The sequence below is a fragment of the Notechis scutatus genome, chromosome 11 (assembly GCF_049901735.1).
Source record: "Notechis scutatus isolate UNSWTSFEM ecotype Mainland chromosome 11, rNotScu1.2, whole genome shotgun sequence".
NCBI classification, from domain to species: Eukaryota; Metazoa; Chordata; class Lepidosauria; order Squamata; family Elapidae; genus Notechis; species Notechis scutatus.
Genome location: NC_142019.1, coordinates 8629423 through 8646169, shown reverse-complemented (window position 1 = coordinate 8646169; position 16747 = coordinate 8629423). Strand labels below are relative to the sequence as shown.

General features: G+C 40.2%; 1 protein-coding gene across 3 annotated transcripts in view; it reads left to right on the top strand.

Annotated features, from left to right (window-relative positions):
- ZNF609 (zinc finger protein 609) overlaps positions 1-16747 on the top strand; it is a 74156-nt gene that overhangs the window by 18238 nt on the left and 39171 nt on the right. For all 3 annotated transcript variants that reach the window (XM_087972723.1, XM_087972724.1, XM_087972725.1), the window contains one exon: positions 1290-2173. In XM_087972723.1, the coding sequence (XP_087828849.1) occupies positions 1421-2173 (753 nt within the window). In that variant the 5' untranslated portion in view covers positions 1290-1420. The remainder of the gene's footprint in view (positions 1-1289; positions 2174-16747) is intronic.

Below are 16747 nucleotides of genomic sequence, written 5' to 3'. Positions count from 1 at the left end.
CGGAATGACTGGCTTTCCCCTCATTTATCCTCCAGGGTACAGTCTTCTTGAAGATTTATTTATTTACTATATCTGTATGTCACTTATTCCCAAAGGTGTGATGGTCACTGAATCATTACAGGCTAAGAATCATTACAGGCTAGTATATGGGAATCAACATCTAAGTATTAATCTGGCCTACAAATGCAGTTCTTCTGCATATAGCTCTCACTGTTCTAATTTATACTGTTCTTATGTTTACCAGACTGTTTACCTAGTTTGGACTTCTAATTTGTTTCTTGTCTATTACTATCACTTTCCAGTAAATTTAATATTTCTGGGACTGTTACATTAAATTTACGATTTGTGGAGGGGAAATCATGTAGTTTTTCCTTTTCTCTGTAGATAATGTAGGATTTTGGAAGAAACAATTTTCAGGTGATGTGAAATACCTAGATAACATTGTCTCTTATTCAAGTCATTATGGCTCATAGTAACGGAATCTGGGATGTGTATATCAGCTACATTGAGCAGGCTTTTGATTTCTGTCCTCTAGTTAAAGCTATCAGGATATAAGGGGATATTGTTCTTTAAAAATAAGCATATTGACTGTGCTGGACCTGGTTCTTAATTTGAATTATGCAAGATTGTCTCCATTCTTTTCTAGGTTGCTTTTATTCTTCAAAATGAAGCCTGGTACATATCTGTTTTTTTTTTTAAATTGAGCTTCATTCTATTATGCAGTAATATTGTGCCCAATTTTGGGGGGTGGGGGGTGGAGTTGTAGCCTTTGAAAAGTGGTACCTTGAGGGAAATTTGTCCTTGTCCTTTGGATCCTGTATTCATTTTATGTGTACCATGTAACTAGTGCAAAAAAAAAAAAAGGTATGTAATCTAAGATATATAGGACAGATAGACTATAGTAGAAGAGCAAATTCTTTGCATGGAGAATATCTCATATTCATTCCCAGGCACCTAATAAAAAAAAAATCAAATAGTAAATGAAGGGAAGGTTAGAGACCGTAGAGAGCAACTGCCTATTGTAACATACTGGTTAAATTTATAAAATTATTTGACTTGATGTAAGAGTAGAGTCTGTAATCCTATGAAAATAATTTAATGTGATTTGACTTTCAAATTTTTCTTTTAGCCTGAAATTAAAGCAGGAATGGCTGATGATATTACTCTGCCTGGGCATTTTACATCTGCATGTAAAATCCTTTCCCACATTTGTATGTTGTGTATGATTTTAAAACACACTTCCTAAAAAATAGCAATGTAACATATGTTGTCCCTGCTTTTCCTTTCAGCCATTATGTTATCACCTGGGTACTTCTTGATCACTGGAGGCTTGAGAACATAGCTGAAGCTGCTACTTCACACTCTGAGGCTGAAGGAGCAGACAAGAGGCTTGAACCTTGAGGTGGTGGTTAACTCTAAGATGTCCTTGAGCGGTGGAGCTACCGGAGGGAAAGGAGTGGATGCAAACCCAGTTGAGACATATGACAGCGGGGATGAATGGGACATTGGAGTAGGGAATCTCATCATTGACCTGGACGCGGATTTGGAGAAGGACCAACAGAAATTGGAAATGTCAGGTTCCAAGGAGGTGGGTCTGCCAGCCCCGAATGCTGTGGCGACATTACCAGAGAACATCAAGTTTGTGACTCCAGTGCCTGGTCCACAGAACAAGGAAGGCAAATCCAAATCCAAACGGAGTAAGAGTAGCAAGGACAATGGCAAGGCTGCCTCAGGATCCTCCCTGTTTACGCCAAGTGAAGGGACTACTGGCAAGAAGGAGGTTCAGGGGCGCTCAGGGGATGGTGTGAACTCTGGGGGTTTGGTGACTACCATTGCCCCCAAAGGCTCTGAGAAATCAGCCAAGACTTCTCGTAGCGTGGCGAACTCCAAGAAGGAGAAGGAAGGTGGCTCTTCCAAGAGTAAGAAAGAAAGGAGTGAGGGTGTGGTTGCTCCAGCAGAAAAGGAGCCCACTGTACTCCAACCTCTTGCCTTGGCGGTCAGGGTTGGGCAATACGATGGTGGCCAAGGATCTGATCCGACTGCTGCTGCTGCTGAGCAGCTTGGAGGTATAGCTATTGACACGGGATCTGCGCTCAATCCTTTGGGAGTTAAATCAGAACTGGAAGATGGGGACAGCGAGTGCCGACAGCTCAAAAAAGTCAAATCGGAGAAGGTAAGACACAGGTTGGTTTTCGGGGATTCCTTGGATGCTGCTTTTGCTTGAAACCAAGAGATTATTAATATCCACGGTGTTTTTCTTAACAACAGGTGGAATATGCTGTCCTGTAGCTTATACGACATGCTATTTTGCGATGGCGAACCTATGGCATGCATGCCACAGGTGGCATGTAGAGCCATTTGTGCCGGCACACAAGCCGCAGGCAGACTTATCTCACTGCGCATGCATGCGCCTCCCAGCTGATTTTCGGCCCGTTTGATGCCTTTTTCAGCCCCCCAGAGACTTGAGGAAAGCCTTTGCAGGCCGAAAAATAAGCCCGTTTCATCACTTCCTGTATTTCCGGAAATACCGGAAATGACGAAACGGCCCATTTTTCAGCCTGCAAAGCCTCCAGAGGCTTTCCTCAAACCTCTGGGAGGCCGAAAAAGGCCTCAAACGGGCCGAAAATCAGCTGGGAGGCGAATTGCAGGTAAGAGGGTGGTGCAGGTAAGAGGGATTGTGTGCGCAGGGGATGTTGGGGGGGGGGCGTGCATTGCCTTCTGGGTGATGGCATGCAAGGGCGTGCGCACAATTTTTGGGACAGGAGCCCCAAAAGGTTAGCCACCACTGCTGTAGGGTGTCACTTGGTCTGAAATCTTGATAGTTAAGTGGATGTCATTCTTTACCCAGAAGAACCGGAAGGCTGATTTTTAATAGTTTTTAATCTGCTGATGTGAATGGTTGTTTCTGAAAGGCAATTGATGGAATGACGAAGGTGTAACTATTAATAGCTCTTTGTTGCTGCTAGACAACCTGGGAACTGCCTATCCTGTTCCTTATATTGTTTGTATGGAATTGCAGTGACTTTAGTGATACAGGCTTTCTTCTGTAACTCAGCCTGTTTATGCAAAGGCACATATCTGGAGAGGAAGGGAAGAGTCACGACAGGTAGTCCTCAGTTAACAACGGTAATTGGGACCACAAGTTCAGTCACCAAACAAAGCAGTTGTAAAATGCAGTGTCTCGTGACCACAGTGGCAACCCCAGCAATCCCTATTGCCACCATTGAGCAAGGATCCTGAATTGTTTAGCCAGGAGCTCGTTACAATTTTTGCCATTTCCCAACAATCCAAGTCAGTGGAAAAGACAGCAGGAAAGTTGCATGTCCCATGTAGCAGCCTAGCGTGTTGGTAAGAGGCGGCTCTCAGGTGGGGAGGTTGCACGGGTGACAAGTGCAGTGTGAGGGGGGCTGGGGGTGGTTGCTGCTGGATGAGGAAGGCTGACCACAATGACTTGCAACTTTCCCTGCCGGCTTCCCATTAATTCTGTCTGTGGAAAGCCAATAGGAAATGTTGCAAACGTTGACCCCCATGGCCGTGGGACACAGCAGCCATTGAGAGTGCAAGCCAATTGCCAAGTGCACAGATTGCAGTCACGTGACAACGGGGGTGCTGGACGGCCGGAATTTAGAGGACCAGTCATGAGTTCCACTTCTTCAGCACCATCATAACGTCAAGCAATTGTCGAACGAGTGGTCATTAACAGAGGATTAGCTGTATTCCTAGGAAGAACAGAAGGCATGAACGCATAAAGCTGCTTGGTTGCATCAAAAGATTTTAAAAGCAGACTGTGTGTTTAAAAGCTTGTGCGAGCTGTATAACTTGATATATTATTTCTGCTACTGCATCTCCCAGCACATCTATGAAGTGTCACCTGCCCGTACTGAATTATTTATAGCAATGTACTGTTTTTGAGGAGAAAAGAGCATCTTCATGGATTGTGCATAAGGCTTACTTGACCTTTCAGGTGCTAGTCTAGGAAATGCTTGAAGCTAATGGCTTTCAGAGAATCAGATCTGTAGCCCAGCTGATAGCTTATTACCTTCTTCCACCTAGATTCTGGAAATAGCAACACTTTATGTATGTATACATGTATGTATACTTTATGTATGTATACATTGCCTGGTTTTAGCTTTATTATTATTTTTATGTGGAAACATTGATGTGGAGAAACGGGGAAAAAATGCACATAGCTACCTACGTATCTCATAAAGGAAACAAAAATCTACCACTTGGGTTTACAGTGAATCAAGAGAAGTCAAATAGGATTCATGAATACTTGCTTCTCCACTATAGGGTAGCCATTCCCAGCCTGATGCCTTCCAGATGGCTGCTGAAGTGGGACTGAGCTCTTGCTTACACTGTAAAAAAAAAAAAGGGGGGGGGGGAACGCCTATTCAGTATCATTTTCTCCGGAGTGCTGTCAAGGTTCATCACTTTCCTATCATGGTTTTTATGGCAAGAGCTATTTGCAGAGGAAAAAGAAAACAGATTCTGGCTTAAGTGCTGTGGAAGCCTCCTGATAGTTAATAGCCGAAATCTGCATTTTCAGGACTCTTGTATAAGAAGGGAAGATTAGTCTATATATATATAAAAGCGAAATATCACTCATGCATCATCACAAAGTCTCCAGAACCGTAAAGCCTGCAAACTTGAAATTTGACACATATGTTCCTCTTGGCTTCTAGGGGCTCTCTAAGAAAGGATTTTTCAAAATGATCATCAGAGCATTAGTATTTCGTAAATTATTATTAATGAGCTTTGATGCTAAGGAGTTCTACTCCCCCTCCCCACTTGAAAAGAAATCTCTTCCAAATGCAAAACACAAGCAGAGGAGAGGAGTTTCAGTTTCACAGCAGCAAGTAGCTTTAGTACAGAACAGTTGAGCTAAACCATGCCCAGGCTCCTTGCTGTCTCCTTGCTCACACAGCAAATACTGTTTCAGTTTCCAAACAGCCCTCAAACTCTCACACACTGACAGAACGCTAGCCAGATGAATACCGATGGATGCTGGTAGGCAGAGGCACAGTTTCCCCCCCTTATTTTCATCCCCCAAAACTAAGTCCGATCACATAGTTTCGTAGCAAGCACGGGTATAGAGCTAGTATCTTTATATTTTAATTTATTTCCCTTTCTATCAACGCGATGAGCTAGAATATACTTTGGTATACAATTAAAATAGCATATATTGGAGGGTTGGCAGATTTTTTTTTTTAAAAAAAGTGAATAGAGACATTTGTTCGCTACATGTTTATTGCCCTACTACTGAGCTAGTTCACTTCTTTCCTATTGAATATAAGTAATGGTTTGCATTTATATTGAAGCTTACTGTCATTACCTCTATATGGTATAAAGAAAAAAGACTGGCTGTGTGATGCCTTTTCTCAAGCTAACAGATGTGTACAGAAAACTGGTGTGACAGTTCTGTAATATGTGGAATTTAGATTCCAGATTCTGAAACAAAATTGATTAGCCCTGTCAGATTGAGCATAAAGCTGGTTCTGCTTTTTATAGTCACAAAAATGGCCTGTGGTAAACTTAATAGGAAAACATGGCTTATAAGTCTTGCTTGTTTTCTCCTCCTATTATCTCCGGGCAGCACATCCAATGGGAGCTGTATTCCAGCTTATTTGGAGGGCAAGGATTTTAACAAAAACTGTTTAGCTTGAATTTGGCAATAAGGCATATCTTTATGAAATTGAAGTAGCAACAGAGTCCATTTCAAGGCACCTTAGCAGAATCCTATCCATCACATTTGGGCCTGAATAGAAAATGAAATAGTTGGGGAAAAAGTTTTCCAGAAGAGACTTTGCGTGCATCAGAAAAGATCCTACTCATCCTTGTAAATCTCTCCCTCAGGCTGTTGTGTTAATTGGGAGATAGATCCGTGATGGCGAACCCATGGCATGCGTGCCACAGGTGGCATGCAGAGCCATTTGTGCAGGCACACAAGCCCCAGGCAAACTTACCTCACTATGCATGTGCACGCTTCCCAGCTTATTTTTTGCCTGTTTGAGGTCTTTTTTGGCCTCCCAGAAGCTCGAGGGAAGCCTCTGCAGTCTTTGGAGGCCGAAAAACAGGCCCGTTTCATCACTTCCTGTATTTCCAGAAATACCGGAAGTGATGAAACGGGCCCGCTTCGGCCTCCAAAGACTGCAGAGGCTTCCCCGAGCTTCTGGGAGGCCGAAAAGACCTCAACGGGCCGAAAATCAGCTGGGAGGCGCAATGCAGGTAAGGGGGTGGGGGAATCATGCGTGCATGCGCAGGGGGCATGACCCACCCCCCGCGCACATTGCCTTCTGTGTTCTGGCATGCGAGTGTGCATGCGCGAGCGTGCAATTTTTGGCACAGGAGCCCAAAAAGGTTAGCCACCACTGAGATAGATGTTTGTATAAAGTATAATGCCAATATTTGTGTGTGGGGGGGTGTTCCTTTTTGGGGGGGTGACAGGTTCTTTTGCCCATGACCTTGGGAAAGAAATAAGTGGAAGATCAGGGGCCTGTTGTCTGAGCGTAATGCCACTTCACGTCCTTCTGCCAGCTCAGAGATTACGTGGCTGGCAGCTGGCAGTACTCTGGCTCTGTACTGCTTTGTGCTGATAATAGCACAATAAATGGCAGTTTCTTGCTGTGGGGCAACAACTTCTGTAGTGCCTGTGAGAGTGGGAGGAACAATCTAGTGGACTGGCAGCTCCATCTGTTATCATTGTTCTCTGCTGTGACTGTCTGCTTGACTTAGGATAAATGGAGAAGAAGGAATGACCAGTGGACAGTACAGCTTCCCTTCCCCTTTGGTTCTGGTGCAGCTTTGTTTTAATTTAAGAGTTGTGGGGTGGGGTGGAGAGAAAGCATGCTCCTCCGAGATATGGGATGCTGACATGATGCTATTAAATGGAGGAAGATAGGATTTTAATAAGCTTCTTGTAGAGGTATGTATAGGCAGCTAGTTTTGCACACGTAGTATTCTGAATGCATTCTTTATCATTGTCAAGGATTAGGAGACTCCATTACTCTCCGACTAAAAAACATAGTTGGGGAGAGGCACCAATTGCAATTTATAAATCAAAGCATTTCATACTGTATGTCAGTAATTATTCATAGGCCCATTTGAAATTATCATGACTCTTAAAACTTGCGGGGAAAACCCTCCTTTCTTTGTGGCAGAAACAAAATGAAAATGTGTAGTGTCGCTTTGTACCTTAACCATTTGCATATTTTGTAGGCCGCCGAAGACAATTCCTCTTCACCCAGTGCAGCCCAAGCAAGCCAAAAGGCTGGGCACACACACCGTGTAACTTGAGAGATGAAAGATTACATATTTAAAGTCAAATAAATACTTCTAATGGATGGTGTGGTGTACAATCGTTAGGAGCCTTAAGTTCAAAACAAATCCTTTTATTATGCTGAAACTATTACGATTAGATAAGCTTCTATCTGTTCTTTTCCTTAAATTCCTAGAGCTTTCTACTGGTTATTTACTTAGAGTGGATTTATTACCTTTTAAGTATTTCTTTAAGCAAAATAGTTATGCCTGAGCTTGCAGATTAACTGGTAGCATGTCCTCTTAATCTTTTAAGAGGAATTATGTTGCACTTGGCATTTTTGTCCACCTACTGAGCCCTTCCCAAGGACCTGAGGGAGGCAGATGTTTATAATAATAATATGGCATTGACAGAATCCCCATCGGTTAATTGCAGAAGGCAGCTTTACTTGGAACAGCTTACATCCTGTGATGATACCTTTAACACCATCCCAGGTCCTTGAGAAAGATTCGAGAGATGGGCAAAAATGCCATGTCCCGTCCAAACGTCTGGCTGTAATGAACGGTTATAATAATCCGTGCTTCTGTCTGGAAGGAGGAGAGATGATTTTCGGAAGCTTGTGCCTTCCGAATCCCCTTCCTCTCATTTCATCTATACTTTGAAATGTTAAAATTTCTAAGTATTCTTCAGTGGTTTGGAAACAAGAAACAATTAGGGAATGCAGCACGGCTGTGAGAGGAGTAACATAACAACACTAGAAATAACTGAGGGGAGCTGACATTTGGAGGGGTTCTCACACATTTATCGCTGGAGGGATATGGTGTTTATGGGATTGTTGGAAAAATAATGGGCAAAGCCTTCGCCAGAAGCACCTCAGTGTGAAGAAAAGGAAAAAAAGCAGAGCTAAGTACAGCCACAAGCTTTCGATCCCCTTTTCTCCTGGAGATGTGACAAAAAGGGCAGCAGCTTGTCAGAGACAATTTCCCAAGCCATCAATTTCCTTTCTTCTAGCCAGGCAACTGCTCCCGATGACAAGGGCTGAAGGCCAGCGAGCTAGAGTAGAGGCATGCTTATCATACTATGGTTTCTCGCTAAGTGGTGCCAGTCAGTTGCTGTGATTCTAAAAATGCCAGCAGCAGTAAATATACCCATTCCTACTCAAAACAGTTTGTAGCCAAGCAGATAATACACTCAAGTCTTGACTGCTGTTGGTATTCACGTTTACTTTTTCCCTTCCACCTATCAGTCCAAAAGGCTATTCGTGGCTGGAATTCCCAATGCGCCCGATACATTTTGAGGCCAGTAGTTTTTGCAAAGAGGCCAGGAATTATGTGTGGCGTTATTATGGTAGCTGCACTCATTTTTATTTTCCATTCTAGTGGCAGAGACACCACCTATTAACTATTGCATTCAATTTTCCACTTACTTGCTGTGGTGTGTTGCCTGATTTGCATTCTGACCTAAATATTTCTGGAATGCACCAGAAGGTGTTCCTCTCTTGTTGGAGCTTCCAGTTGCTGCTCAAACTCTGTTCCTTTTGCTGTACTCCCTGAGCAATGCATGAATAAGCTGCTAACTGGGCTGCCTTTGGAAGACTTGCAAATGAAGATTTATTTCCTTACCTTCCTCCTGCTTCCTTGTTTTAGAAACCAGGCCGAAATCTGGTGCATTACCCAGTATGTGTACAGAGACATGTACCATCAACCATGAGATGCCATAGGTTTGAAAGTAACACACCCATACACACACAATGATTTTTTTCATTTTTATTCCGCTTTCCTTATGAGACATACATGCTTACATGCTCACTACTTCAATCCACCCGAGATCACCATTTCATCAAATCAAATCTTTATTATGATCCTAGGTAAGCATCGCCACCATTTCTTCTTCACAGCATTCCAGCATTTTTTGAGTTGTGAAAGTTCCTATGAGCTGTGCAGTGGGTTGTTGCCTTGTTACCTTGTGCCTTGTGCATTTTCTGAATTGTGAAAGGGCCTACGAGCTATGCAGTGGGTTGTTGCCTTGTACTTATCTGCAGTGCCACTGTTAGCCTCCAGCAAAAGAATAATGATCTGAAAAATTCTTTCCAATGGTTTTGTTTTGCCTTCAGTTTCCTTGTTGACTGTTAAAACATCACTCAACCTATGGGAGAATTATTTTTGCTTATGCAATAACATTAGCCAAACACATTATACCTTATTCTATTTTTTATCTCCATTAGGCCAAACAAGAAAGGCAGTGGTGCCTCTTAAGATTACCATTGTGCTCATAGAAAAAAACTAAAATATTTGGCACGTTTGTAATTAATTAATTAATTCTCTAAATCACATTCAGGCAGTGGTTATTATGGATGCTAAAACACCAAACATGGTAAACAGCAGTAGCTCACACAGCACACTAAACAAAAACAAAAAAGCATTATGGCTTATTGTGATTACTTGGTTCATAGAGTACATTAAGCTATTAAAATGGTTGTTTATGGTTTAATGTGAAGATAACATATTAATTGTCAAGGAAAGGTTTAATGTGGCGTGGTCAAAAGAATATTTGTTCAAAATAAGGTTTCCTAAAGCATATCTAATATATTTTTATGCTTCTCTTAAAAAACCATGATGTAACAGAGCACCTGATAATTTAAAAATATGTATATTCTCCCTGATACAAGTTGATACTAAAGATGCCCCACTGCTAACAGGTCTTAGTCTTAATCTTAATAGTAGGGTCTTCATTTTTTTAGCTGTCTCCTGCATATGTGACACATGTTGGGTGTTTGAGATAGAAGAACAGCCCTTGGGCCTCATATTAGTCTTGGCGTGCCAATTGTGTCTTCAGAAATAAGGAATCAGGTACCGCACACTTTAGCTTCCCTTGGAGATGGAAAGTTGTGTGCTGAGTCAGACTCCTTTGTGCATCAGGACACAACCCAGAAGACTGAGGTGAAATAAAAGAAATTGAAGGGAAAAATGGATTACTTGAGTGCTTTCCAAAGGAACTCTGAAACCTTGCTTAGTTTCTTCATTCTATTATTTAAAATGGGATGCACTTAGTGATAGCTTGAAATTTCGTTATCTTTCCACAAAAGAACATTTTCGTAATTTTTCCTTTTTGGTGTTTTCCAGATTTGTTAGTACGTTTCGGTACCCATCTGCATCTTGTATTAGTAAGCCCCTAAAGGTATTGCATAGTTGATTTAAAGCCTCTGGACACTCCTAGCAGGCATTAAGGCAGATGGCGTTTGTTCTGCTTTTCAGGTCTGCTTGCCAGAGGAGGTAATTTTGAAGGATTTGATATGTCAGTAAATGGAAGGGGAAAACTGGTGCCTTTGCCCGTGACTGGGAAATGAGCCAGCCCTGGGCTGGCAGGGAAAGCAGCAAATTCATAGAAACTAACGGCTGCAGCTGAAAAGCTCTGGCAAGCTATTGGGTTCCTGAGCAGGGGAATAATAGCAAAAACATAATACAGACAACTACACCTAAGGAAATAGAGGTTTTCCTGTTGTTAATAGGGAACCTTTGGTTCTGTGTTCCATGGTGGAGCCTCCATCAATTGCAATACCCTAACAGAATATTGGCCATAAAGCTTCCTCTGGAAATGAATGAGGGCAGGTAGATGGATGCAGTTTTGCTTGCTTAAAGAAAGAAACGTTAAATGCGAAACTAACAATTTTAATCATGTACTTTCTACCTTGCTACTTTCTCTTATCTACATTGTATTCAAATATAAGAATGCTGCAAGTATTAACATACAAAAGCAGGTTTTCCCTTTGCAGTTCCAGAACTGAAAGCTGCTCAAAGAGCTGAATTATTTTGGGCTCATTTTCTATTGTGTATGCTAAATGTGGATTTGTTTGAAACAGGATTTAAATATTTGTTTCTTCTAAAAAAAATTGTGAAATTGGGTTCTGTTAATCTCTGTCCAGCAGGTAATACTTGCTAAACATAATACCCAGGTCTGTACGTGTGCTCCCAGTGTGCCAGTGGTTCTGCCAATTGAGGTTCTTTTGTGTCATGCCAGTCTGGTAGGTTTTGCAATGCAGAGACATTCTTGGCATTTCTGCCTCAAATAGCAATTGCTGAATGAATTGAGTAGGTTAATACATCCACAGTCTTCTCGATTCTTTCTAAGCCATTTAGAACATTAAGGTAAGCCAGTGAAACATAACCAAAGAGGAGTTGTGTGTCCACAAAACTGACACTCAATAAATAAATTATTTGTGTGTTTTTGTATTCTTCTGATATTTCCTATATTTTTATTACAGCCAGCGTGTATAACATGCTTGATGGAGTTTCAAGACTTATAATCAGGATTTGTCTTGGATGTTATAGAACATCCTTTTTCTCAAATAAACATGCTGTCAAGGGTTTCTGGGAATTTTAATCTGCAGTTGAAGAACATTACATTGGAGAAGACAATTTTAGAAGCATGTATTCATTCTTAACACATACGCCTTATGCTGCATATCCAAAAGTTTCAGCAGAAAGAACTAATTGTGACAATAAAATAGAAAAACTACAGTAATTTTCTTATAATGGACACCTCTACAGGTATTGCTAATGCCATGCATATTTCATATAAGACACTTACTGTAGTCAACATGGTGAATCTGATTTACCACATTTTACTTGGAAGTAAATTATCTTAATACGTATCCTGAATTCATTCAGCATGGTGGCCTACAAAGACTTGTTACTATTTTAATACTGATCACTTGTTAAAAAACTATTCTTTTTCAATCCTTAGTCTAGTTTGGAAATCACAAAATTCTTGAAAAATATTAGAGCTTTATTGTTAATCATTTTAAAACTTTTTTCAACAATGGTAGGTCAAAGTTCTTAAAAACTATACAAATTCTGGAGTTGACTGGATGTGTTATCAAATACAGTTGACATGTTAGGTGAGAGAATAGTGGATTCCTCAGATTGGAAAAAAATTCCATTTTGCTTTATATCTCTCCTTTAATGGCAAAATCTGACTATCCCGTGGATATGAATATGAGAGCAACAATTTGCTATAACTGTGAACCACATGCTTAGTTTCTGCTGTTCTTTGTTCTTGGAATCATCCCTTCACATCTGTTGAACAGATGGAAGCTACTGTACTCTCTTGTCTTTTTTTCTTTTCTGTGTGCTTTGGAATGTACTCACTGCCATTTAGGAGTAGAGTCCTTTTTCACAGGTAAGACCGTCTGAGTTAAAAAGAATTCTAGCATCATGTAGATTTTTGTGTCTCTAGTGAAATGTGATAGATCAAGAAAGCTCTCTTCACAATTGCAAAATACAAGGGTCTGTCTTGTCAGAATCCCTGTACTTAGGAGCAGCAACTCCTTTATTAGAAAAATACGGTTTATTCCTTGGTATAAAATCATGGAAAAAGCCTATTAACATTCTTTCCAAGCACTGGTTGTGCTAAAAGTTCTCTGTGTTCTAATTCTAAAAATGCTTTTTACAGCCAGAGTGCAAGATCTTTCCAAACATCCATGTGCTGAATACGTCCATCAAAGAATTCAGGGAAGTAGTTAGCAAGGAGCAAGTAAAGACCTATTGATGGAGGAAGGAGATGTGCGGACTGCTACACTGAGCAGACTGCTAGTGCTTACTCTAAACCACATCCAGATTCAATGATCTGATTGCAAATACTACCCACCTGTGAACAGTCTGTGAACAAATAGATTGATGAAGCACAGGAAAGTTACCCAATGTCCTAAAGCAGGGATCTTCAGACTTGACAGCTTTAAGACTTCAACTCCCAGAATTCTTCCTCCAGTCATGTTAGCTCAGGAATTCTGGGAGTTGAAGTCCACAAGTCTTAAACTTGCCAAGTTTGAAGGCCCTTGTCCTAAAGTTTGGGTATGTTTGGTTTTATGTTATTCGCTTTGTTCTGGTTTTCCTTGCTAAATAAACCGTACAACAATCTGACAATGTACTATTGAGAGGAAATTGTTGGTAATGTGTTCCAGTCTATACAATAACTCTGTTATCCTAAACCTGCTGGCTTTGTTTCTGTTGGCTAAAGACTAGAATATGTTGTGAGTCTGTTAGCTATATTTGTGTGACTGATTTATCCAATTAAATAAGATATTGTAAAGTGTTTTAGTTGGAATTGGAATTGTTGGTGTCTATAAAAATCACATCTTTTGTAAGTGCTCTGAATTTGATTAATGCTGTGTGTGAGTGGTTACCCTAATCCCTGGTAAAAGGAATTCTATCAATAATGTCTTACTCCTAGCAATCATCTTGTGGTATTGCTAATGAAACAATAATATGTAACTATATATTTTTTTTTGTTTTTGTTTGCCATTTAATCCATTGCTATCAATTTGCCAGGGCAAAAAACAAGGGCCTAAAAACTATTCAGAAAGTTTTTGTTCAGTCAAATTGTGGCCAGAATTAGTTATGCTTTTTCCCCTGTCCAAGCACATTTTGTGTAATTAATTGCCTGACCTAGGCATTTTTATAGCACTATTTATTGTTTATGTTTACAGATTGTTGTTTCATTATATGCAGTAAATTTCTCAAATGATATATTATTTAGGCAGAACAAGAATGGTATATCATATATTTGGTTTCAATAAAATTGGAAGAGGCCTGATTTTCTGATAGCCTGTACCAAATTGCAAGTAATTATACTTTTGTTTCTTGGTTTGTGCTAAATGTATTTTGTCTTGCTGTTTTTCTGAGAAGCCAGAGAAGATTATAAAGCTAGAATTTGATGCCATTGATTGTTCATGCTGAGAATAGAAGAATTGGAAAGGTTAAATGGAATTTCTGATAATTTCCAGACTGGGCAAGTGAAACGGAAAAACCAAGCATATAGATAAATTATTCCATTCTGTATTTTGTTATATAATGGTTGTGTTGGATAAATTCCAAGGTCCAATACTGATGGTGTAAATAGCTTAGATAATGTAGAGATTCAATGTATTCAAAAAGTTCTCATAGCAAGATGGTAAAAAATAATAATCACATTTCCTCATTCACAGCAGAATAATAACAGAATGTTGTGACTTTTCATATCCTTCCTTCCTTGTATCTTTTCAATAAAATCCAATAACTCATACATTTGGCAAATCTTGGCCTTTAAAAAAAGACAACATTTCTTTAATATGTTTTTGTACAAGGTCCAGGACAATCTTGTCCTCCTTCCATCTCTTAATTTCTTAAGAATTCTAAAGCTTAGCTCCAGCTTTGGGACAAAAGGCAATTGCCAGCACTAAATTGGCAGGCCCATCTTATTGTGCTGTTCTGAAATACAGAAGTAGGCGGTGTTTGTTTAGTAGGGTTGGTTAGGAGCAAGACAAAGGCACATACCAGCCCTCTACAAGTGGTATAATAGTATGCAGCTAACCAGGAAGAATTAGAGCATGGAGAAATTACAACAGGTGCAATAAATGCTTTTAACATAGTAAATCAGGAAGCAGCAATAGCAGAAGCTATTAAACCATACAGGAAAGAGTGAACTGCAATTACAGTGAGTCAAGCAGTGGGTGATAATTGCAAATATTCCTATGTTTGACATTCTTTCTCCTGACTGTAATTTTCCTACTGGGATCTGAGTGGCATTATTTAGAATTCTGTAGCTGCAGAAATAAGTAGTAGTCCAGCTTCAAAACACTTAGGCTCCAGACAGAATTTCCATACATCCTTTAAGCCAGGGGTCCTTAAAGTTGCCAAGTTTGGAGACCTCTGCCTTAAGCAGTAAATAAAAAGTGCATGAAATTATCAGGTGAACCCTCTTATCGTTGTACTCCCTTCTACATTTGGGATTATTATAGTTTATTGTAATAAATGTACCTTTACCTGCCTGCTATCCCCAAGTGATTTTTCCCCCAGTGCCTTCAACAGTCACTAAATGAATGGTTGTAAGTCAAGTGCTACCTGTATGCAGTTATTTGGTAGATAGTTAGGCAACAACTTGTTTTATGTAAGAGGCTTAAAAGTGCTGGCTGCTCTATGAAAATGTACATGAAATTGCTGATACCATGTTCTGTTCTACTTATATTGACATTTTTTGAAAGAATAAAACCGGTGGTGAAGTGAAGGAGAATAAGCAAATTAGGCACTTCCTTGCATAATGACGAGGTAGAATTGTCATAAAGAAGAGAAATTTGAGGAGAGGATGCCAAGTTGCAGTTGATCTCATGAAATGGCTGAATGGGACCTAATTGACCGTAGATTGCAGACAGCAGGAGGAAAGTGTGTTTCATCATTCATTTCACAATTAATTCTGCTGAATTCCATACTGTGAGAAATGATAGTAGCTGCTAGTTTAATGGCTTTAATAAAGAATCAGACCAAATGAGAGAAGATAACACCTGTTGGTGTAAGCACTAACCTGTAGCCAAACCACCCTCCTCTTTTAAAATCCAACAATTGTGGGAAACAAGGTATTGGACAAGATAAGACTGTTGATCTGATTTAATAGAGCTGCTTTTTCGGTGCTGCATGAAATGTGGTCCATCTCACCTCACCTCCGGTTCTTCTGTATAAGTAGTCCTGAAATTTGTTTTCCCCTTTTCCTTTGTCCTGAATTTATCTCTTGATACCATGGACTATATTTTGTTTTTCTCTCCTGTGTGGGGCAAACGTCTACCATTCAATCCTTCCTGGCATTCAGTTTAGATGATTACGAAAAAACATGCACATTTCAGGATGGTGATTTTTACCTTTTAGTTGCTAGCGAGTGTTCTTGTCCTCTCAATACCAAAAGGGGATTGTCATTAATACGAAGAGATGGTGATTCACACAGACAGGGTTGCCTAGTTGAAAATTTGAAATGGCTTCCATTCTTATGGAGAGTGAAAATTGGTTAATGTGTAGAAAGGCTCCAGCTTCTCAGAAAGCTATAATTTGCTGTGATCCATGTAATTCCCTGTTTGCATTGCAAGCAAATAAGAAGTGCAAACATTACATTCAGAATTTGTGGGTGGCAAAGTCACACACTGCAAACGAGCGATAGGAAAACGATCTGCAGTGAATTGCTATCAGATCATCTTGCTTCTGGGAGACCCAAAGCTCTTTGTGACCCTATGGAAAAGCAACTCTGTTTTTATTGGTTTTGGACACACTGACTGAAGAGCTCACATGAGATTTTTATGCTTGGTTGTTCTGCGTGGTTAATGGAGTTGCGCTATTAGTTTATGAAATGGTTATTCAACCATATTATATAAAGTGTTGGATGAGCAGACCTGCTGTAAATGATTGAGTTGGTGCTTTGCATATGTTGAAGTTGCACATAATATGCCTCTCCAAATAGTGATGTCATTACCCATCTTCTTAGCAAAAGTTAAAACACTTTCCTTTCTCGTAAGGTTACGAGAGTCCAGGCAAAGGGTTAACTCCATCTCCTAGCTGATTGGACTGAGTCTGTCAAAGCTGTTTAGCTCCACCTCTGTTGCTTGACCACCCTCAGCTTTCAATTCCGTCCTCAGCCAGGACAGATGTTGTTTTTACCTCTCTCTTCCCTAGCTGCATTTAATTTAAAAAATGT